Source organism: Meles meles, chromosome 2, assembly GCF_922984935.1.
Source record: "Meles meles chromosome 2, mMelMel3.1 paternal haplotype, whole genome shotgun sequence".
Classification (NCBI taxonomy): Eukaryota; Metazoa; Chordata; class Mammalia; order Carnivora; family Mustelidae; genus Meles; species Meles meles.
Window position 1 is genome coordinate 188,446,637 of NC_060067.1, and position 25,426 is coordinate 188,472,062.

Here is a 25,426-nt window from a genome sequence, read left to right on the forward strand (position 1 = left end):
TTATTTGCAGTCATAATGGCTCGCTACATCCATTGGTTTAAACATCCAACATATGAGATATACATGTCCCAATTTAGAGAAGCCCAGCATCATTAAAAGAATTTAGAACTAGAAGTAAGACACATGGGATCAACTCCTAGCCAATCATTTTCTAGCTGTGTAAGCTACAAGTTGAGTTTACTGAATCTTAGTTTCCTTGTTTATAAAAGGAGGAGAATACAAATTCCTTTCCATCATTATTTTAAATAAGTACATAAAACGTAACCCAAAGAAGGAAAAGACTCAATAAATAGTAGTGATGATTGCTATTAGCTTACAACAATAATTCTGGGGAAGAAAATAATGAAGGCATGCTATTGTCAACTGAGGCTAATTCAGTGAGAATACATTATCAGTGTTTCGGTAGACTAAAACAGTGACAAGATTTGGCAAAACACTAAATACTAAATAACTTTTAACTTTACAAAAACACTGAAACAAATACTATATTTTCATCAAAAAACCTGGGTAGCTTTACTGAATGAAGCAACTTGAAAACCAGCCTGATCAAAACCCAAAACACTTTTGTACTTACTAAGATAACTGAGATCACCTCTAGTATCCAATTATATTAGAGTATAATTAATCCATTATAACTCAGTTATCAAAAGTAAGCAAATATTAAACTTAATGAAAAAGCCCCAACTTCGAATTTGTATTTTCTCTATCTACTACAGAGATATTTTCTTCATATATGAGAAAGCCACAGAGGTTCTGTTTGAATTTCCGGACTCTAGGTATTATTGAAGATAGATGCTATGCTATAATGTGACATGCCTGGTTGTCTTAACCTGTCCTATCACATCCAACTCAATCATAAGGACTACTAATTCTTTGTAGAAAATAAAACCAGAAGGATAAAGGACTACTACATGAAGATGAAGGCAGAAACCAACAATTAGCTATAAATATATATGTACATTTAGTCTGAATTTTGAAATTCTAGTCATATACATTTTTTATCATTTGCAAATATCTTGCCCCATTCCGTGGGCTGCCTCTTTGTTTTGCTGTGCAGAAGTTTTTTATATTGATGAAATCCCAAAGTTCTTTTTCACTTTTGTTTCCCTTGCCTTTGAAGACATGTCTTGAAAGATAAAGGGCTGGTATCCAAAATCTATCAAGAACTTCTAAACTCAATACCCCCCCAAAAAAAATAATCAAGTCAAAAAATGGGAAGAAGATATGAACAGACACTTCTCCAAAGAAGACATATGAATGGCTAATAGAAACATGAAAAATTATTCATCATCATTAGCCATCATCAAGGAAATTCAAATTCAAAACCACACTGAGATACCACCTTATACCAGTGAGAATGGCAAAAACTGACAAGGCAAGACAAATGTTGGAGAGGATGCGGAGGGGAACCATCTTACACTGTTAGTGAGAATGCAAGTTGGTACAGTCACTTTGGAAAACAGTGTGGGGGGTCCTCAAAAGTTAAGAATACAGCTATCCTATGAGCCAGCAATTACACTACTGGGTATTTACCCCAAAGATACAGATGTAGTGAAAAGAAGGACCACGTGCACCCCAATGTTCATAGCAGCAATGTCCACAATAGCCAAACTATGGAAGGAGCCAAGATGCCCTTTAACAGATGAATGAATAAAGGAGATGTGGTCCAAAGATTCAGTGGAATATTATTCAGCCACCAGAAAGGATGAATACCCAGCATTTGTATCAATATGGATGGAACTGGAGGATATTATGCTAAGTGAAATAAGTCAAACAGAGAAAGCAATTATCATATTATTTCACTTACTTGTGGAACCTAAGGAATAGCATGGAGGACACTGAGAGAAGGAAGGGGAAAATGAAGTGGGGCGGAATCAGGAAGATAAACCATGAGAGACTATGGACTCCTGGAATCAAATTGAGGGCTTTTTTTTTGGGGGGGGGGGGTTAGCCTGGTGATGGGTATTAAGGAGGGCACGTGTTGCAATGAGGGTGTTATACACAAACAATGAGTCATGGAACACTACATCAAAAACTAATGATGTAGTGTATGGTGACTAACATTACTTAATTTAAAAAATTTTTAAAAACCTTTCATAATCTAAAAAAAGTATTATATTTAAGTATATTTTTTCTTCCCATTGTTAAAGATTTTATGTTCAATCACATAAATTGCTTACTGTATAAAAATAGTAGTGATTGGGCGCCTGGGTGGCTCAGTGGTTTAGGCCGCTGCCTTCGGCTCAGGTCATGATCTCAGGGTCCTGGGATCGACTCCCGCATCGGGCTCTCTGCTCGGCAGGGAGCCTGCTTCCCTCTCACTCTCTCTGCCTGCCTCTCTGCCTACTTGTATCTCTCTCTGTCAAATAAATAAATAAAATCTTTAAAAAAAAAAAATAGTAGTGATTATTGGATAGTGACTTTGAATTCAGAAAACCTGTTCAACTCTAGTAATAATTTTTATTTTTGGTTCTCCATAAATGGTGATAAATTTTTCATGTGGACAATCCTAAATAAATATGACATGTCTACTCATTTACATTTATTTACTCCCTGCATTTCTGTTTCTATTCTTATGCTTTGACTAATACCACTAAGTAGTATGTAATTATAGGCTTTATTTTAAATTATCACTATTAAATAAGATATTTGCTACACATTTTAAGATATCCTTTACCTAATTAAGAAAGTTCACTTATATTTATAGTTTGCTAACTTTTTAGAACCATAAATGGTGAATATTAAGTATCTCTAAGGTATTAGTGACACTACTTCTACTTTAAGCCACTACTGTGATGGTTTTCAATTAAGTTATACTTCCCCTACAGCTTAATCAACCATTCCTACAACCTGACTTTTGCTATTTTATGTACAGCTAAATTTGGTTGGTAGTAATGTTAAAGAAAAATCTTCGAGTCCATGTTCACAAACAAGATTTATCATATGCCATGTTACCACTTCCTATTTTCTAGCCACCTCTAAATTCTCACTTAGTTTTACCATCTTTCCTGCAAGTACTTCATTATCCATCCTAGAGTGATTTCTTTTTTTTTTTTTTTGCAATTTCACATAACTTTCAGCGAAAGTTTTCTGGTAAGTTTTCTGTATCTGTAGGAGAAGTTGCTCTCGTTTGTAAATTATCTCCTTGTGACAGCTACGCACAGATACTCTGTTATATGCTGTGTCGATATTGCTCATGTCTGAATAGGACCCATTCTTCCTGAACTGGTGAACTGGCTACAAGCAAGAGACCACATAGCTCAGGGATTCAATTTGTTGTTGTTGTTGTTAATGAAAACTAGCCATTTCCTTAAAATACGGTGCCTCTGTGTAGCCATGCCTCCTTCGTCGCTCAGAACCTTACCTATTTCAGGCAGACTTCTTCCACTAACTCTTCACTCCCCTTGATTTCTTCACGAGCCACTGCCGCTGAGAAACACCATCGGTACTTCGCAGGTAAACCAATCGTTTTCCTGGGTTGATCTTTGCCTGTACTTTGAATTCTGCCATCTCTGGTTCCTTAGCACTCATGGCCTGAGCTGTTTTTACCACCTCCCCATGTAATCCTTCTGTATCAAAATAAGATCCCAACCACAAGTACTTCTTCTCTGGACAGGGTCCTCGTTGTCTGGGAAGAAATATTTCTTGGCAATTTTTGATACCTGCCACGATAACGCTGCACCCCTTAGTGCTTTCTGCTGCTCTCATTAACAAAGGGTCTTTATGACAGAGGGATCTTACAGTGGCTGTGCTGCTTTCAGTAGTTGTTGAATGCTTGCGAAAAAATGACTTAGAAACTACTGGACTGGTTCACTTTTCAAGGACGATTTGCAAATGTTTAAACTTAACTAATGGTTACTTATTTACTATGAATTTAAATTTTTTCCTTACATAATTTCAGTTGATATTTTCTAAGAAACTTGATTTTTATATGTAATAAAAGTGACAGTACTGACTTTTTAAGAACCATGGTTTATAAGAGCATTCTACCACTTCCTCTCTACAAAACACTGATTTTTGACAGTCGCCTATGGACAAAAGTGCCTTTGTGAAAGTTGAGTCCAACAGAGATATGCCAGAGCACCAATGGAACAACAATAATAATGAAATAATAGATGCAGTGGAGAGGGTTTAAAAAGAAGAATTTTAATTTCCTCCAAGAGGCACAGCTTAGTGCCCACAGAGAACTTCTTCCATGATCTCTCCCACAAGGGAAAGTCAGAGTGTGTTAGTGAGCACCTGGCTTCCCCAGCTGTGTGGGAGATGGACAGAGACACAATTTTTACTCCATCCAGAATACCGAGTCATACAGTGCACAACTAGGGGGCAGTGAACTGATGGAAGAATAGCAGCCAGGCCTCAGAATGGAACACATCAAAAAAATGCAGATCCTAATAACCACCTGTGCAATCCGTCAGGAAGCCTGCCGCCGAGTTGCTGAAGAGACTTCAACCGTGCCTCCCCCCGAGCTGGCCCACAGGCACCCTCAATACTCTATGGGCATCACCTACACATCCTTCTATCCTCTGTCACCTGTACACACTCTGAGGGCAATAAAGGCCTTTCAGACAACAACTGGCCAAATGCAGAAAGCCACCCCAATTCTGCAGGATGAGGAGAAAGGACACAAACCAGAGCATTCAGCACCCAGCCTACTTTTACAGGATCAACAGAAGGTATAAAAAGCTGAGTCCCCCCTCAGAGGGAACAAGAAGTAAATGGTAGTTTTAGTAAGCTACTGAAGTTAAATTACCAGTGAAAAACAGACTATTCTATTCTAAGATGTTTTATGTAAGCCTCATGGTAATCTCAAAGCAAAAATACACAAAAGAAAAAGAGAAGGGAGTCAAAACATACCACTGTAACAATTCATCAATTTATAAAACAGCCAGAAACAGCTGCCCGTATCCTCTTATATAGTGACTGATTCTTTCCCCCTCCTCTCTGTGGGTGGTGGGGTATGGAATTTATTTTTCTGAGTCTGTGTTTTGTTCCTTAGACATCACAATTCCTAGATTACAGGGACATTTCCCACCTGCCCGACTCGTAGTCCCATGGGCCTGTTTGGATTGTTTTCCAGATTCAAAGTGCACTGAGAAGGCTTCACAGTTTTAATACTTCCTGGATGCTCAACTGAGGCAAAGTGACAAAATGACTCCCCTACCCCCGCCTGCCAAAAAAATAAAACCCTAGGCCCTCTGGCAGCAGAAAACAATTAAGTTGGCATTAATAAGTCCTTATCTGTCAACAATGACTTTAAATGAAAATGGATTATTCATTCAAAAGGTATAGAGTGGATAAATGGATAAAAAAATAAGACCCAATTATCCAGTGTCCTCTAGACATTCCTTTCAGCTTCAAGGAGAAAAATACTTTCAAAGAAAGGATATGGATTCCATGGAAATGGAAGCCAATAGAATAGGGTAGCTATACACACATCAGAAAAAAATATATTTGAAGTAAAAAATGGTCACAAGAGATAAATAGGGTCATTATATAATGAAAAATGAGTCAATTCATCCAAAAAATATAATAGCTGTAAGTATATATGACCGTATCATAGCACCTAAATATATTAAACCAACAGTAACATATTTGATGGTAGAAAAAAAAAAAAAACAGCAGTACAGTAGTCAGGGATTCTAATACCGCAGTTTCAACAGGAGACAACTCATCCAATCAATAAGAAAATAATGGGCTTGGATTATACTTTAGTCCAACAGACCTAACAGACATACAATGAACACTCCATTCAACAGCAGTAGAATAAATACACTTAAGTGTACAATGAACATTCTATGGGACAGACCATATGTTAGGTCACAAAACAAGTTCTTAGCTAACTCACGATGGAAATTGTACCATGTAGTTCTTCAAATGCAATGGTACAAAACTAGAAGCTCACAAATATGCTATAGAACACACTCCCGAACAACTAATAGATAAAATATTGTGAAACAAAAGGAAATGGAAACAATATACTAAAACTTACCAGATGGTACAAAAATAGTTCTAACAGGGAACTTTCCAGTAATAAATGCCTATATTAAGAAAAAAGACTATCTGAAATAACCTAATTTTCTATCTTAGGGAAGTAGAAAAAAAAGAACAAACTTAGCCAAAAACGAGCAAAAATAAGGAAATAGATTAGAGCAGAAATAAAAACTGGAAAAACCACAGAAATGATGAAACAAAGAACTGGTTTTTTAAAATGATAAAACTGACTAACCATTATCTAAATGAAGAAAAAACTGAAATGAATAAAATCAGAAGCAAAGAAGACATTTCAACTCATATCACAGGAATACAAAGGATTATAAGAGACTACTATGAACAAACATACCCTGAGAAACTTATGACCTAAAAGAAATAGAAAAGTTCCCAGAAACACGATCCTATTAAGAATGAATAATGAAGAAATAGAAAATCGGAGACCAGTAGCAAGTAAGAAGATTGAATCAGGATTAAAAAACTGCCCAAAAAAGAAAAGCCCGGGATCAGACAGTTTCCCTAGTGAAGTCTACCAAAAATTTCAAGAGTAACAATCCTTCTCAAATTTTCCCAAACTCACTTTATTTTTTTCACTTTCTTTTCAGTGCTCCAGAATTCATTGTTTCAAATTCACTTTATGATGCCAGCATTACCTTGATACCAAAGCCTGATAAAGACACTAGAAGAAAACTACAAATAAATATCCTTGATGAATACAAATACAAAGATTCTCAACAAAATTCAACAGTATATTCAAAAGATTATACACCATGATTGAGAGGGATTTATTCTTGTATGCAAGGACGGTTCAATAAGGAAAAGATAGGTGATATACTACATTAATAGGAAGAAAAATGAAAATCAACCATATGATTATCTCTATAGATACAGAAAAAGTATTTCATAACACTCAACATCCTTCATGAGAAAAACTCTCATTAAATTAGATAAAGAAGAAATGTAGCTCAACATAATAAAATCCCTATTTGATGAGCCCACAGCTAACATCATACTCAATAATGACAGGCTGGAAGGTCTCTAACATCAGGAACAAGACAAGGGTGCCCACTATCATCATTCCTGTTCAGGATCATAGTGGAAGTCCTGGACTAGTGGAAGCCCAGACTAACTGGCCAAGAAAAGGAAATAATAGGCATCCAAATCAGAGGAAATTAAAATTGTTTGTAGATGATATGATCTTATATACAGAAATTCCTAGACTCCACCAAAAACCTATTAGAATTAATAACCAATTGCAATAAAGTTTCAGGATACAAAACCAATATATCAAAAATCAGTTATGTTCTATAGACTAACAACAAAACATCTGAAAAGAAACTTTTTTTAAAAAGTCCCATTTACGTGGCTGGGTTATGGACATTGGGAAGCATATGTGCTATGGTGAGTGCTATGAAGTGTGTAAGCCTGATGATTCACAGACCTGTACCCCTGGGGCAATAATACATTAAATGTTAATAAAAAAATTTTTTTAAAGGGAAAAAAAGTCCCATTTACAATAGCATCAAAAACAATAAAATTCATAGGAATAAATTTAACCAGGGACGTGAAAGTTACTCATGAAAGTAAGGAAACAAATGGAAAAATATCCTGTGTTCACAGAAGAATTAATATTGTTAATATGTCCACACTACCTAAAATCAATGCAATCACTATCAAAATTCCAATGATATTTTCACACAGGAAAAAAAAATCCTAGAATTTGTACAGAACCATAAAAAGATTCCAGGGGCGCCTGGGTGGCTCAGTGGGTTAAGCCGCTGCATTCGGCTCAGGTCATGATCTCAGGGTCCTGAGATCGAGTCCCACGTCGGGCTCTCTGCTCAGCAGCGAGCCTGCTTCCCTCTCTCTCTCTCTGCCTGTCTCTCTGTCTACTTGTGATCTCTCTCTGTCAAATAAATAAATAAAATCTTTAAAAAAAAAAAAAAAAGATTCCAAATAGCCAACACAATACTGAGAAAGAAGAACAAAACTGGAAGCACAAAATTCCCTGAATTCAAAGTATATTACAAAGTAATCAAAACAATGGTACTCTCAGAAATAGACCAATGCAATAGAATTGCAAGCCCAGAAATAAACTCACACAAGTACTGTCAACAAGTATTTGACACTACATCTGTATCTTTGGTACCCCAAAGATACAGATGTAGTGAAACAAAGGGGCATGTGCACTCCAGTGTTCACAGTGGCAATGTCCACAATAGCCAAACTACGAAGGAGCCCAAGATGCCCTTCAAGAGATGAATGGATAAAGATGTGACATATGTACTATGGAATATTACTCAACCATTAGGAAGGACGAATACCCACCATTTGCATCGACATGGATGGAACTGGAAGGGATTACGCTAAGTGAAATAAGTCAAGCAGAGAAACACAATTATCATATGGTTTCATTTATTTGTGGAACATAAGGAAGAGCATGGAGGACCACAGGGGAAGGGAGGGAAAACTGAAAGGTAAGAAATCAGAGAGGGAGACAAACCATGAGAGACTCTGCACTCCAGGAAAAAAACTGAGGGTTACAGAAGGGAGGGAGTGGGGGTATGGGTAACTGGGTGTTGGGTATTAAGAAGGGCTTGTGTGGCAATGAGCACTGGGTGTTATATGCAAGTAATGAATGCTTGAACAATACATCAAAAACTAACAATGCTATTACTACATGCTGGCTAAATGAACAAAATAAAAAAATAATCCTAATAAATAAATTCCAAAATGGCAAAACAACAACAAGTATTTGACAAGGGAATAAAGAATACTCTATGAGAAAAGCATAGTCTTTTTGATAAAAAGTGCTGAGAAAAGTAGATCTTCAGATGCAAGAGAATGAAAATGAACACGTATCTTATGCCAATCACAAAAGTTAATTCAAAATGGATTAAAGGCTTAAATATATGAAAAAAGCTCACTGACACTGGTCTTGACAATATTTTGAATATGACACCAAAAGCAAAAGTAAACAAATGGGACTATATCACACTATAAAGCTTTTGCAAAGCAATGGTAACCATCAACAAAATGAAAAGGTAACTTACAGAATAAGAGAAAATAATCTGCAAATCATATGTTGGAAAAGGAGTCCAAATGTGTAAGAAACTCACAGAACTCAAGAAAAAAAACCCAATTAAAAAGTGAGCACAAAACCTGTATGGGCATTTTCCCAAAAAAGACCTAAAAATGGCCACCAGGTACATGAAAAGATGGTCAATCATCAAGGAATTGGAAATCAAAATCACAATGAAGTAACACCTAATACCTATTAGAATGATTATTATCAAAAAGATAAGAGGTTACAACTGTTGGCAAGGATACAGAAAAAGGAATACTTATGCACTGCTGGTGAGAGGGGAAAAGGTATAGCCACTATGGAAAACAGCATGGATTTTCCTTAAAAAATTAAAAATACAACTAGCATATGATCCAGCAATCCCACTTCTGGGTATGTATCTGAAACGCCATCATAGTTCTATCCTAAAGAGAGATCTGTACCTCCATATTCATTGCATCATTATTCATAATAGTTAAGACATAGAAACCACTTAAGTGGAGATACAGATATAGGTATAGATATAGAGATAGATATAAATATATAGAGAGAGATACATATGATTTGGCCATCATATATATATATCATATATATGTATATATACATGTATCTCCATTGTGTGTGTATGTGATACATATATACACACATACACATATTTCAGCCATTAAAAAAAAAATCATGCCATTTGCAACAACATGGATGGACCCAGATAGCATAATGCCAAGTAAAAGAAGTTAGACAGAGAAAGGCTAATACTTTATGATCTCCTTTATATGCAGAATCTTACAGGGAGAATAGAATGGTGATTTACGGGGGCTAAAAGGTGGGGAAAAAAGGGAGATATTGGCCAAAGGGTACAAATTTCCATTTATAAAATGTGTAAGTTCTAGGGTTATTGTTTACAGCAGTGTGACTAGAGTTAAAAATATTATATTATATACTTGGAAATTTCTGAGTAAATCTTAAATGTTCTCATCACATACACACACACAAAGGTAACTTATATGAGGTGATAAAGGTATTAACTAACCTTATTATGGTAATCATTTTGCAATATATACAGGTATCAAATCATCACACTGTATACCCTCAACTTTCACACAATGTTGTGTGTCAGTTATTCCTCAGTAAAGCTGGGATGGGGTGGGGATTCCTTTCTTTATAGATAGCAAAGAAACAAACAAGCAAAAAGCCTATGTTTCTAGATTTATACATTGTTTTACTCAGCAGTGGGTTCTCAATGCAGCAGTTCTCCGAAAGGGTACTTCTTATTTGTGTTACTTGATTAACCAGGCCACCTTCTCCTTTTTTTCAGTTGTACACCCTTGTTTTACAACATTGATATCCTGGTCTCCACAGAAGACCCCACAGGGGCCTTTCATATCCTTCAAGCTCTTAACCTCTGTCCAGTGTCTCAAACTGAGGAAGGGATCAGAATGGCTATTCGAAAGCCAGCAGTGGAAGACCATAACCTCTTTCTCTATTTTTTTTTTCATTCCCAGGTGCAGAACATGGATTTTTGCCTGCAAGTACCAAGTCAATCAATCAATAAATTACCAACCATAAAATGGAGGCTTCTGAGTTCAGTATTTTCTTTAACAGGACCCTGTCACTTTGCCTTAGGTGGCTCACAGGATATATGCCAGTACACAGAAGAGAAACTTCTCCTGGACCACAAGAACATCTAAGCCAGAGGATCTGGGTTCACTACCAAAGAATCTGCATGTGCCTTTTTGCCCTTTGTCTATGCTCTTTAGTCAAGCATCTCATCAAATCTTTTGCCCATTTTCTGAATTATTAAACAATAAAATTGACTTTTTAATTCTTTTGGTGTATAGTTTTATTAATTTTGTCATGGTGAGGAAGGTTTCACTTTAAGAGTTTGGCTCCTACAGTTTCCACTGCCAACTGCTTTCATTGTCTCTACTGTTCTATCACGGGATTGCCTGAGGAATTGGGGTACAAGAAAATAGAAAACAAAAAACAAAAAACACAAGAATCTCTTCTACTGTCCCTGAGCCTGAACTAGAGGTATCTCCCAGATACCTCTCTGTCTGCTCCAAATTGCCCAAACTCAAGTCAAAGAAAACCAAAATAGGAGATGTAGAAGGTTGATAATTTTTTATCTGCTAATTAAATGTCATCTTGAATGTGGGTTTTCTTACCTGATCTGCCGGCTGACCTTTACTTTTTAGAAACACCAAATATCTGAGCAGCTCTGAACTGACTCCAGGTTTATAGTTCCATTAGCAGGAGAGAAAAGCTCGTATGTTCGTATGCCATCTTACCTATAAATACATTGTCTGTTCTTTTAAAACCACGATTTCTATCTTCTTGGTAGCAATAATTCTTCACATATTCTAGATATATGCCCCATAAGCACGTATTTTCCAAATATTTTCTGAGTCTGTGGATTCTTTTGAAGAGCAAGTATTTTAATCTTAAGTCCAATTTATTATTTTTTCTTCCATGGTTTATGCTTTTTGTGTTATACAGATTTTGTATTCTTCTGGAAGATTTATAATTTTAGTCTTACACATGGAACCATAATCCATTCTGAATAACTTTTATATATGGTGTGGGCTAAGGGTTTTGGTTCATTATTGACATGAGGATATTTGACTGTTCCAGCACAATTTGCTGAAGACTATTCTTTTCTCACTGAATTACTGACACCTTTGTTGAAAATCAGCAACTATACAACTTATACTATTTACAAAGAAACAAGGAGAAAAAGTATACTCTAATAACATACCAGAGATACCATGGCCCAACCAGTCTTGTTATAGATGAATTCCAAGTTGTTCCTTCTTAAATAGAGCAAACCGCCAACGAGGGACACTAACAGGGCCAAAGCTATGGTGCCAGAATAGTTGGGTGGTCTGAAGACTCGAATCTGCAAACATGCAATGAAAATTTTTAGAGCTGAATAAAGTAAACTGTTTTTTCCCTTCACTAAATCCTAGTCCTTCCAGTTTTCAATTCCAAAACCTCAGAAAGGTGACACCCTACTTTTCATTTGTGGAACTAACTCCTTTTATTCTTTACAAATCAAAAACATATGGCTTCCAACATTATGGCTATGTGGAAAGACCTGCTTTAGGTAACCAGTTAATATACACACACATTACCTATATTTAACCCACAACTGCTGTGTTTCACCTATGAAACATGGGATCATCTAGTACAGGGGGAAGAAATGGGAGTGTAATTTATTTATTATTCCAAATTGGGACATTTTAGCATCTTTAACATTTTTTAGCATCTTTACCAACATATAATACATATACCATACAATTCACTTGGTGTACAATTCAGTAGTTTTTAGTATATTCAGGAGGTTGTGTAACCGTCACCAAAGTCAGTATCAGAACATTCCAATCACATCAAAAGAAAACCCTTCAGCAATCCCCCTGGTACACCCCTCACCCTACAACACTAAAAGGCCATGAATCTACTCTTGTCTATATAGATTACTCTTTTACTAAACTTTTCATAGAATATGTGGTCTTCTATAACTGGCTTCTTCCACTTAGCATGATGTTTTCAACGTTCTTCTTGTAGCATGTTTCAGTACTTCATTCCTTTTTATGGCTGAACATTCCTTTGTACAGAAATACCACTATTTGATACCAATTATCAGTTGATAGGCATTTGGTTGTTTCCACCTTGTGGCTATTCCGAATAATGCTGCTATAACCATTCTGGTACAAGAATTTGTGTGGGTATACGTTCTCATTTATCTTGGGTATATACCTAAGAGTAGAATTGCTGGATTATATAGTAATGCTATGTTTCCTGGTTTGAGTAATTGCCTGACTGTTTTTCCAAAGTGGCTGTACCATTTAACATTCCCACTGGTAGTGTATGAGAATTCTGATTTCTCCACTTCCTTGCCAATATTTTCTCTCATTCACTGATTCCAGCCAAACTAAGTGGGTATGGGATACTAACTCACTGTAGGTTCGATTTGCATGTTCCTAATGACTAATAATGCTGAACATCTTTTCATTTACTTATTAAACCCTTGTATATTTTCCTTATACAAATGTCTATTCAGATTTTTTATTTTTTAATTGCATTGTCTTTTTATTATTGAGTTGCAAAATTCCTATATACATACTAGATATAAGTCCTTTGTCAAAAAATTATTTGTAACTATTTTCTCCCCTTCGGTGGGTTGTCTTTTCATTTTCTTGATGGTGTCCACTAAAACATAAAAGCTATTTTTAAAAAATAGATGGCATTGTTATGAAATCATGATTTAAAGTATATACAGATCTTGGTTCTAATAATATTTCTCACTAAAAGAAACCAAGGCTCTGAGAAGAGATGTATAATTGAGTGCTACACAGGGCAGATCAGGTAGATAAGCCTGAAACATCTTATGTCAGGAAATTATGTCAGGAAAGTAAGAAAATGCTCAAAAGAAAATAACAGAGAGCAGGGCACCTGGGTGGCTCAGTGAGTTAAGCCTCTGCCTTCAGCTCAGGTCATGGTCGCAGGGTCCTGGGATCAAGCCCCGCATGGGAGCCTGCTTCCCCCTCTCTCTCTGCCTGCCTGTCTGCCTACTTGTGATTTCTCACTCTGTCAAATAAATAAAATCTTTAAAAAGAAAATGACAGAGAGATGTCACACCGACACAAGAGCCAGCATAAAAAAGATTCTGCTAGTCAAATCTAGAACAATTTTAGTACCAAAATATTTAAAGTATAGTAGTAACTTACTAACCACTGGAGAAAAAAATGCAACTCATGAGTCCCTACCAATGACTGATAGGTAGGAGAGGAGAATTCTTGCTCACAGTAAAATGCTGAAGGCTAAGTAGAAATATGGAGGGAGGAGAAGCGGAACATCAACATTTTGTAACCATTTTGATAAAATCTGGATCAAAGAAAAATCACCAATGGATGTTAGATCTAGGTAAAAATTTTCATGAGGGGTATTATGTTTCTCTGATCTTAAGGTGTTTGCACACAGACAGCTTACTAATTACAAGGAGGGGCAGTAATTATACAGCAGAGAAATGGAAAACACCCTGACCAGATAATCGAAATTGAAAATCATCAATGAGAGTCAAGACAGATATCATGACCAAAACATGACCTATGTAGTACTATGTTTAAGAATGTGTAAATAGAATCTAATCATAAAAAAAAAATCAGAAAAAAATAAATACCAGGCAAATAAAATGAGGATCATTCTATTTAAAAAATGAAAAAGGATTCAAGATGTCAATGCATTTAAAAGACAAAGATGGGCTATGGAAATATTCCAGATTAAAAGATGCTAAAAAAACCTGATGACTAGAAGATGCAATGACTAACTCTAGAATGGATCTTGTATTGGAGGCATGAAAATGCTATTAAAGGGTATTTTTAGGTCAACTGACAAAATAGAATATAGTTAGTAGCTCAAATAAAAATATTACATCAGTGTAAATCTGTGAAGGTGATATCCGTACTGTTCTTATGTATGTCTCAGGAAATGCAGTTCACCTTCTAAAAAGAAATATATGTGCGTCTATGAAGTATGTATATATAGAGAGAGGAGTGGGGGAGAATAAAGTGGTAAAGCAAAAGGGGTAAAATGTTAAGTATACAGGTGAATTTGATAAAGGTACACATTGGTACTATTTGCATTATTTTCATGTGTGAAACTTTTTAAAGGTTGAAATTTCCAAATATTTCTTAACAAAAGTATATCATGTAACTTAAAGTGTAGATATGATCAAAAGATTAGAATCATATCTGATGAAAATTCAGTAACTCTTATAAAGAATTAATAGTACTTTTTCAATGTTACACTTAGTATCTTGTATGAACTAAATGATACCACTGCAGAACTGAATATTTGCCAAAAGATTACAGAAAAATGATGACAAGAATTAACAATGATGTCAAACACCCATCTTGACTAAGAATAAATATGTTTATACCTATGGTAAAAACTGCATATTCCAGAACAAATGTACTTTAAAATTACTGGCTATAATTATTCACTATAGAAAATTCTGGTGAGATGAAGGAATAAAGCAGCCTTAAGCCCTCCCCATAGACATTAACTACCATCAAGATTTTTGTTTACTTCCTGAATAAACTCTCTACATATCTACGTTATATTTATGCATTAAAACAAAATTCTAGATCATACTATAAAGGCTATTTTTCTAACCTTGAGCTTCTTTCTATGTCAAATATACTTGCAGACCATTTTTGTCCATGCTATATAGTACATTTAAGTAGTCTATTTTTAGACATTTCACTTATTTCAAACTGTTTTCCATTTACAATGACGGTTATTTAAAAAATATTTCTATGTCTAAGTATTTGAATCATCTCTAATTATATCCTTAGGTTAAATTTCTAGAAGTAGAATTAGTTAAATTACATAAAATAAAGACATTACACACACTTAGAATTAAGTTATTCCATAGTTCAAAGAACAGTATACATATTTTCTCACATGGTTCATGAAAAGTAGTATATCATTTGTATTCGCCCAAAAGCTAAATAAAAAGTACACTTTTTAATTAGAATTTCTTTACTAATACCTCTGAATAATATTCCATATATATTTTTGCTCTGAAATTACTTTTTGCCAACTTGTGTACTTTTTAATGGTTCTTAAAATACCAATATACCATTATTCTAAAAACCATTTAAATTCACCTAATTCAGTCAAAATTCAGCTTACAGCTACCACACGGTTTTTCTCTAAGCAAGGAAAAATATTCTATAGAGTAATTTTAAGAATCCTTTGGCCTTACTACAGGGGTGTAACAAACCAAACTAATTAGTCCATTATTAAAACTGTAGCGAATAAAAACATACATGAACATCCGTTCTGTCAGCAATCCACTTTGCTAGTTGCTCAGCAGCAAATCCAATTCTTTGAAGGTCAAAAGTATCAGCTCTTTTTGGTCTGCCTTTTGGAGGAAAATGCATGAATGTAGGAGCAGAATTCATGTTGAGCTGTAAAATGTAAGATAAAAAATACTAAATGTAATACTGCAGCAATCTTTATATCTCATTAATCTACCATTTTATGGTTTTTTTCTGCATGAATTTTAAAAAGATAGAATTTATTATGAAAATTCAAGTGGCTTTCCAGAGCTTAATTACGGTGTTTATTCATTGTAATATACTACTGACTGGAAAAAAAACTTGTGAATTTTACTAAGTTCTCAAAACCTTCACATATAATGTACTATTTCACTTAAGAAGTTATTAAAGAAAACGTACTGGCACTTGTTGAAAAATATAAATGCATAAGAGCATTAATGTCAAATTCTTAAATTCTCTATTAAAAATTTAAAGACTTCTTAAAAATGATGATTATATCAGAAACCAACATTTTTGTTCTAAACAACCTGAATTTACCAGATTACAGGAGAAATCCACAATGATAATCTTTTTCTGCTCAATTGCTCTATTAATTCAAGTGTCTTACAATGATTATATCTCACAATTCTTTTCTATAGGTAGTTCCCTTTGAAGAGTGTATTGAATAGACTACTACTTTAATATAAATGGTGCCTATTAAGAATACCTAAAACAAATGTTAGCTTAATTTGCACTGAGTAGCAAACTATAAAAATTATATAAATTAAATTCTCACTGTTAAGGAATTATGAAAAATGCCTCAAATAAAAGGCCAATAGATTTGTGGCCTTGACATGCAGTATAGCTCAGCATTTCACAATACTGAGAATGAAAAGTGAAATCAAAGCAAAAACTGTCATCGCAGCTGACACCAAAGTAAAGATACAGCTGTACCAACAGTGGGCTTGCATGTTATGGACATTAGTAAGGCTGGTTAAAGAGAACAAAACACACAGTCACCAGTTGCCTTCTTGTCTGTGCTTTTTCCAATGCCAGATTTTGTTACTCTGTGTTTCCATGGTGGGTGCACAAGAGAGAGCTTGAGCCAATATGTAAATAACATATTACAAGTAAAAATTCTCTGCATTGAAACAAATTCCTAAGGCTTAAGATCTAAAAATCTTAGAGTTAAAAAATAATCTTATTCAAAGCTTTCATCTTCATTAAAATGTACAAATTCCCCAAGACTATACACAAAGCAGGATACAATACAGATCATATTGCTAGTCCACACCTGCTTCTAACACAACACAATCATTAACTGGTCGGTCTGTTATCATTCACTTAGCCTCAACCATTACATGGGAATCACATATAATTGAAGTTACTTTCCCAACAAGTCCCCAGTAAGTTTTAGCATTCCTGTTATTATCATCTTTGGAAAGCACAATGTTTTAAAATGTCAATTTAGAAAGAGCTCTTCAACAAAATGTGGTTCAAAAGTTAGTGAGAAAAGAAACCTAGCATTAAAAATCTTTTAGTTCTCAATAAAGCAAAATACGTACCTTCCCTATTTTTGTACATTATAATTCCCCATAAAACCGCTAACTGCTGTAACTTTTATGCATTTTTAAAATAACTCTTATTGCTAAGCCAGAGGCTAGGTTTCAGTAAGACAAAACAGTTCTATATTCAGAATTCTGAATCAAAATTAACCTGAGGAAAGTTTTCAACTAAAAACAATCTTGATGTCAACTTTCATATCTGTCAAACTTTAAAAAAAAAAAATCTTATGTCTAAAGCATATAGAAGAATTCAATAATTTTATCTAAAAATATATCTATAAGGTTATATACTGGCAGCCTGTACAGTCAGTATTCAGCACACAGTTTGAATTAGTTGCCCACATTTTAAAGATAGAAAAACTTCATATAAAATTCATATTTAGGTTTCTCCTTGAAAAAAGCAACTCCAGCTACATGTGGCCTGCATTTGCTAAACACAGCTAGAACAAGCTGTATCCCTCTGAGGTCAAGTTTGTCTGCTCCAGTTTGCTGAAGTCCTCATCCACACCATACTGCTTACTCAAAACAACGAGACCAACAGCATAGTGTTTTGCTGAATTTATTTCTTAACAGTAGTTAGGAGAAAATGAAATCAGAGTATTTCCACTAAAGACTTATTTTATAAAAAATGACCCAGAAAGACTTTGTTTTATAAAAATAGGAGAGAACATATGTAATGATGCAAGTAAAGAACTAATATGTTTAATATATTAAGAATGTAGTACATATATAAAGATACCATAATTCAACTAAACTACTTAGTTTACAAACTTGGCCAGGAGAGGTATTTGGGCTTGAAGCCTCTGCTTTCGCAGGCATATTGGACCTGGACAACTATTTTCTAATATGGCAGAGAGAATTCAAATATATAATGAAGAACACTTTACCTGATGATCTCTAAGGTCAATTCTCCTGAGAGTCCATGGAGACGTATAAATTCCATGAATTAGTACTAGGTTGTTACAGTACTATAATTTTCCATTGTAAAGTTATTTGAAATTACAGATGGTCCCTGACTTACAACGGTTCACCTTACAATTTTTTAACCTTACAACGGTGCCAAAGTGTACATATTCAGTAGAAATTGTACTTCAAATTTTTATTTTTTATCTTTTGGTGGGGTGGTGATACAAAAAACAATCCTCTCTCCTGATGCTGACCAAGTGCAGTGAGCCACAGCTCTCAGTCAACCATGCGATCATGAGGGTAAACAACTGATACACCGACAACCATTCTGTGCCCATACAAACATTCTGTCTTTCACTTTGACTACCATATTCAATAAATCACAAAGAACAATTCTGTCCAACTGTAGACAATTCAAGTGTTCTGAGCACGCTGAAGGTAGGGTTGGCTAAACTATGATATTCAGTAGTTAGGTGTATCAAATGCATTTCTGACTTATAACATTTTCAACTTACAATGAAGGGCTTTATCGGGACATAACCCCAATGTAAGTCAAAGAAGATCTGTACATATATATATCTCTGTGTGTTTTATTATTATGATAGTATCACTATCAGCTCCCTGATCTGTAAGCTCTTTATGGGGAAGAGCTATATATGTGTTTCTCACCAATCCATTGCTCCTACAGAGTAGAGAGTCAGTAACATTTGTTGAATAGGTGAACAGAAGGAAACATCCCAAAAGACAAATAAATTTATAGGGAAAGAAATAAGTGAGGAATACTAACAGGAAAGACCAAGAATAAAGGGTATTGAAGGCAAAAGGGAAAAAAAGGAATTTCGTAATCAACTAGAAACTGGCAAAGATGAATGAATAATCGATCTGGAAGCAAATAAGCAAAAGTACTTACTAATGGCCCATTTATAATTAGCAAGCTAGATTCTTTACAGAACTAAATGCTTTTCCATGACCTGATAAAGTATTATGCCAAAGAATGTCACATGTGAGAAAAATAAAATAGATCAAACTAATCAATGCCATGTAGTACAATAAATTTTACATTTGAAAAGCACTCATCATGTAGTGATAAGTACAAAAATATTAGTAGCTGCAGGGTAATAGCATAAGGACTAGAGCTCTGGGAGACAAACTACTGAGCTCATACTTTGGCCCTATATTACACTAACTTTGTAAACCTAGAAAAGCAACCTCTCCATACTTTAAATTCCTTATATGTGAAATGAAGATCACATTACTTTTCTCATTGGATCACTGTAAAACTAAATGAAGAATATACATTAAGCACTTCGAAGTGCTTGGATCATGAGCACTTCATGTTAGCAGTGATGATGACACGACCATGACAGAATCGATGACAACCAACATCCTTATGCTGCAATTCATTGTCTCGTTCTACAGAGAAGACTACGTAAATGAGAATGTGTTAGTCTGCTCAGGTTACTAGAACAGAATACCACGGACTGGGGGGCTTAAAATATAGAAATTTGTTTTCTCACAGTCTGGAAGCTTAAGTCCAAGATCAAGATGCCAGCAGACCTCTTTTACTAATTTGCAGATGGCCGTCTCCTTGCAGTGTCCTTACGTGGCCTTTTCTCTGTGCACATACTTCCCTACTATCTTCTGCTTCTTATCCTTGTAGGATAAGTCTATTGGATCAGGGTCCCATTCTATGATCTCATTTAACCTTAATTATCTCCTTAGAGGCCCTTTCTCCAAATACAGTCGCTTCTAGGTTATGGCTTCAACATATGAGTTCGGGAGGCACACAATTCAGTCCGTAACAGAGAATACTTTTAAATAAATATGTATTACTTTACATGTAAAATTCTCCTTATCTGTCACATTGGAAGAAGTGAGGGTTAAGTAAATATTACATTGAATATTTAAATTATATATTAAATTAAATAATATATTGAAATTTTATATAAAATTTCATAAATTTATGCAAAATGTCACCTAAACCCAATATAGTTAAATGTCAAAATAAGGATAATGCATGTAAACTACCACTATACATTTGAAAAACATATTTCCTCTATAATGGAAAAGTCAGAATGTGTTTACCATACCAACAGCAAAAACCATGCAATGATAAAGATAACATTGGCTAAAATTATTTTAATCACATTACAGAACTTATTGTAACTACGTATTGTAGTTATTAACTTATTCAATAAATTGTATTTTTATTTGACCAACAAAAACTTATCCACCATAACCAACTCTATTAAATATATTAGCAAAATAAGATATATATATATATAGCAAAATATATTAGCAAAATAAAATAACTCTTTTACCTGTTGGAAAACATCTGTCCCCTCATCATAGTCTACCATACTGAAGAAGAGTTTGTTGCAAAAGGCAGAGGAGTAGCGCCAGGAGTTAGCCAGTATTTGATATTCTTCATTAGCCTGCCTGATGAGGAGAACGGGGCAGAGTTAAGACATATCAGTAGTCCAGGGTTAACAAAGCTGTTAATGAAACAGGTAATTCTAACACCAGATTTGGCTAATTTGGCTACTTTCTGTACAGACTGCAAGCCCTGATCTTATGTTTTGACATAGTTGTAACAAAAGATTCCATCACATGTGAAAATTATTTAAGATTCATATTTTGTTGTTCAGAAAGCTTTACTGCGCCCCAGCCGCACTGATCCATTTGCATTGCTATGATTGCTATTGTACTATGGACGGGCAGAGTTAAACGGTTGCAATGGAAAGTGTGTGGGCCCTAAGTCCGGCATGGCCCTTTAAATAAACAACAACTCTAACTCCAGGGTTTGTGGCATCCCCTAAACCTATAATTGAAATCTTCAGATGATTTTTAGTAAAGGACATAAAGCAATTTAAGAGTATGGGCAATTCACTTTAGCAGAGAACAAAAATAATGGGCATTTTTAAAATTGTAAATGCGTTATATAGCATCTTTATATATTTCATTTATCTAAAAGTACATTTACATTCAAAGTTACTAAAGTAATCAGTAAAAGTAAGTAAAAATTCCCCTGGTAGTTAAACCACATGCCACAAATAAGCCCTCCTCTATGAACGTTATTCACTCCTATTTTGAATTTCTATTGGATAGTTTATTGATTTTCCAAATTATAAAGCTTTATTTAAGTGTAGGGTTGGAGTAGAAACAGATATATGGCATTGCTGGAAGGATGTTAAGTACAGTTATAGAAACGAGAGGCAACAGGTGATCATTAAAATGTGTTTTTATAAAGTGTGTTACCTCCATATAACTGAGAAAGGAGTTTATTTCCTCCCTCGTCCAAAATGGAAGATATAAAAATGTCCAACCTCATAATAACACAAAGACTTGGAGTAGAGTCAGCAGCAGATAAGAGATTTCAAGAAATACCTGGAAAACAGAAAGCTAGTGGAGAAGTTTTGATGGTGAAAGGTACAATCACAAAGGGAGATTGCAGTGCAGGAAAGAGTTGGGAAAAGATGCTGGATTAAGCAGCAGCAGACTCTGGAGATAAGAAATGGAGTTCAGAGATCATAACTAAAGTTCTTTATATGGAACAGAAGACCCAACCTCCTGCACCACTCCCAACCAGTTCCTCTGTTAGTCTTCCTATAGCTAAATGACTGATTAAAAAAAAAAAAAAAAAAAAAACCACCTTATGTGATTGAGGAAAACACAACATGATTAAAAAAACAAAAAACAAACAAAGGAGAAAATCTCAAACAAAACCACCTTCAGAAGAAACATAATTTAAAGTAGTTCAAACACATTAAAAAGAAACTTTAATATACTCAGAAAAAGAGGAATTTGTCAAGAACTGTGCAAAGGATGAGATTTTATCTCACACAGAAGCTAACAAGCTACCCTGTTACTGTTTCATGGAAGCTGGCAGAAAAGATGAGACTGCTGGGTCACTGACAAAGGACTTTATTACTTCATGTTCATTCACATCAGTTCCCCCTGCCCCCAAGTCTCAGGGGTGACACAATGGGTCCTTCGTGAATGCCAGCACACACAGTTAACTGGGTTACAAGAGGGGAACACCGAGTTTGAGGGACTTACTGTTTCTATAATAAGTGAGATAAAGCCTGTGCTTTGTTCAGTGGGGGACATTATTTCATTCCTCAATGCACATACGCCCTTGAGAAACTGCCCAGGTAAAAAGCAGTCAGGCCTCTGCCTTCTTGGCAAAACGAGTAAGAACATGCAGGGCTGCTCAGGGCCCATGACGGCCTGCTTCTTCCAATAGTAATTCACATACACACGCAACATCATAGAAAAAAGGTACAAAGGAAGTAAAAGAGAGCACTTAAAATTTAAAATATGATTGCTGAAATTAAATACCAGTCTTAGAAGATAGTGTTAAATAAAATTTACAGAATAAAAAAGACACAGGTGAACTATAATGGAAAAAAGGAGGGAGAAAGGGACCCAAAAATTCCAACTTCCAGAGAAGAGCCAGAAATACAAGAGAGAATAGAGGAAATATTTCTGGAAACATAATACAATGAAAGGAGACTAAGTCTTCAAATTAAAATTATTACCCAGATTCTAAGTACAAAAAAACAAGAAAAGACCCAATACCAGACATATTGTGATATTTCAGATTATTATAGATAAAAAGAATGTCAGGGGAAAAAATATGTAACAATGACAATGAGATTGGGATTGGACAGGTAATTACCAGCACTGGATATTGGCAGATAACTGAACAATTCCTTCAGAGTTTTGAGAGCATGTTATTTTCAATGTAGAAGTCTGTATCAAGCCCAATAATTAAGTTTGAAATAAACATATTCTCAGAAATGTAAGGAATATGAAATTACCTTAGAATTTAACAGAAAGGTAATTTTGAATGAGAAAAATGAGAAAACTTGGGAGTATGATAGAAACGCTATAAGAAAGGGAAAAGGGCAACTATAATTATGGTTAAGGTAGGTAGGGTAGAAGATGTGTAAGAAAACTGTGATCCAACTAAGAAGTTATAAAGTACAAATTAAAACAGAAATCTAATTGGACTTTAAGATAAGAAGATTCTAAGCAATTATTAGAATCAGTAAAAGTTGGAAGATACTAAGACCAAATTATGTAAGACATATTTGGTCCAGGAAAAACTATAAAAAAAGAATATTTAAGATGTAAATTAAAATGTATCATAACATTGGGACATCAGCCGTTAAGCATCTGCCTTCAGCAGATCACGATACCAGGGTCCTGGGATCGAGCCCTGCATCAAACTCCCTGCTCAGCAGAAGCCTGCTTCTCCCTCTCCCACTTCCCCTGGTTGTGTTCCCTCCCTCACTGTGTCTCTGTCAAATAAATAAACAAAATCTTTTTTTAAAAAAGTATCATAATTTTGATTAACTGGAAATGAGAAAGGTTCATTATTTTGAACAGTATGGAATGTGAATGCTATCACCTCTTGACACCGTAAAAGTATACTTAACAGGGTCTGGTAGGTAAAAGAGGAGGCGAAGAGATGAGAAGAAAGGGTGTGCTTACTCATCTTCATGTGACCAATCAGGGAATAAGAGAAGTCATCTATAGCTAATGGACAAGAAACAGAAGGATGTTATTTACTGTTACAATAATAAAAGAACTAGGAAGCTTATACAAATAAGGAGAGATGAATTACATACTTACCTATCATAGAAAGAAACATCAAGATCAAGTCTGCTTTTATGCAATATTGTTATAAGAATAACATTTAGAAATATGAAGAAAAAAAAAATCACCAGAGGAAGAAAATACAAAGGAATAATATGATTGCCTATGGCCAAGTATACACAGAGATGAGTGTAAAGGCTAAGGAGTGTAGTTGTTCATTTTAGACTTTTTGTTTTCTTATTAACAAGGAGCACATAATATTGCTGTGATTAACATATACATATTTAAAAAGGTAAAATACAAACAGGGCTATAATCTGAGGTCATTTAGCATAAAGACCCTAAGGGCATCATTTTATTGGACCATAGTACAAAAACAGATCATTGCAAGGATCCGCTTAAGACTGCATTGTGCTTGATCACAATCTTTTAAAGCTTTGCTGGTTCCTAAGATTTAATTTACTATAATTCACTGAAAAACTATTCACTGAGCACTTACTGACAATAACTGAGCTAATTTCTAAGGTCTCTGCTCTCATGAAGTTAATATTTTAGTGGAGACATATAGTAAACAACCAAATAAGTAATTAAAATCTATAAAATATATAATAATATACACTGAGAAAATAATACAGAGAATGGTATTACAGAAAATAATGGAGGATCTATGGAGATGGACTGTCAAGAATTAGGTTTTTCAGAGGAAATGACTCTAAAGCTCAAATCCCGAAGAGGAGAAAAACACAACACTGAAACAAGCTGAAGAATAAACACTTCAGGCAGCAGGAAAAGCAAGCACAAAGGCCTAAGGAGGGAAAGAGCTTAAGATGCCGGTAAAATGAAACTGTGACATAAATGAGAACATGTTCTCTGTTTAGTAGAGGAACGAACAGAGAATACAGAGCTTATGCTCTCCCTCATCTATTAAAACAGTGCCTCACTGCAACAATAAAAACAGTAAAGACCAGCATAAGTCCTAAAATCTGATTTGATTTTGTTGTATGGAATATAGTATCACTGGTAAGTATTCAACACTGATTTTTTTTTTTATTTTTGAAGAAGCCCTTTGCACAGTGAATTGGCACCAAAAATTAAGTAGGTCTGAACATCTCTGCGCACTAATAAACCTCGAGAGAACAATGCTACCTTTAGAAGAAATCATTAAACAGATAACATCACAATTAAAAAAAGAGTATATTTTTCCACAAAAGAACATTTTAACTTCAAAAAACTGAAACTAAGAGAAACAGCAAATCTAAAAACTGGCATTATTGTGACAGTAATATTCTAAGAAATTAAAATGCTTGATTCTGAAAAATATGCAAGAAGAAGACAATCAAATTTTAGTATTCAACATCTGTGTACAGTACTTATAGAATGGTGCAGCATAGCAGTAATGTTGAACTTCTTTCTCTCATAATGCTGTAACCTAGACCAGGCCTCCTACAGTCTACTAAGTATTCATTCATGCAG

General features: G+C 34.8%; 1 protein-coding gene across 4 annotated transcripts in view; it reads right to left on the bottom strand.

Moving 5' to 3' along the window:
• The window catches only part of TUSC3 (tumor suppressor candidate 3), a 241,470-nt gene that overhangs the window by 85,710 nt on the left and 130,334 nt on the right, over positions 1 to 25,426 (bottom strand). For all 4 annotated transcript variants that reach the window (XR_006817428.1, XM_045997776.1, XM_045997775.1 and 1 more), the window contains exons 3-5: positions 20,672 to 20,789; positions 15,889 to 16,029; positions 11,811 to 11,951 (exon numbers count right to left, since the gene is read on the bottom strand). Coding sequence is in view for 3 of the 4 variants with exons in the window: in XM_045997776.1 (XP_045853732.1) it covers positions 11,811 to 11,951; positions 15,889 to 16,029; positions 20,672 to 20,789 (400 nt within the window). In the remaining variant the exon portion in view is untranslated. The remainder of the gene's footprint in view (positions 1 to 11,810; positions 11,952 to 15,888; positions 16,030 to 20,671; positions 20,790 to 25,426) is intronic.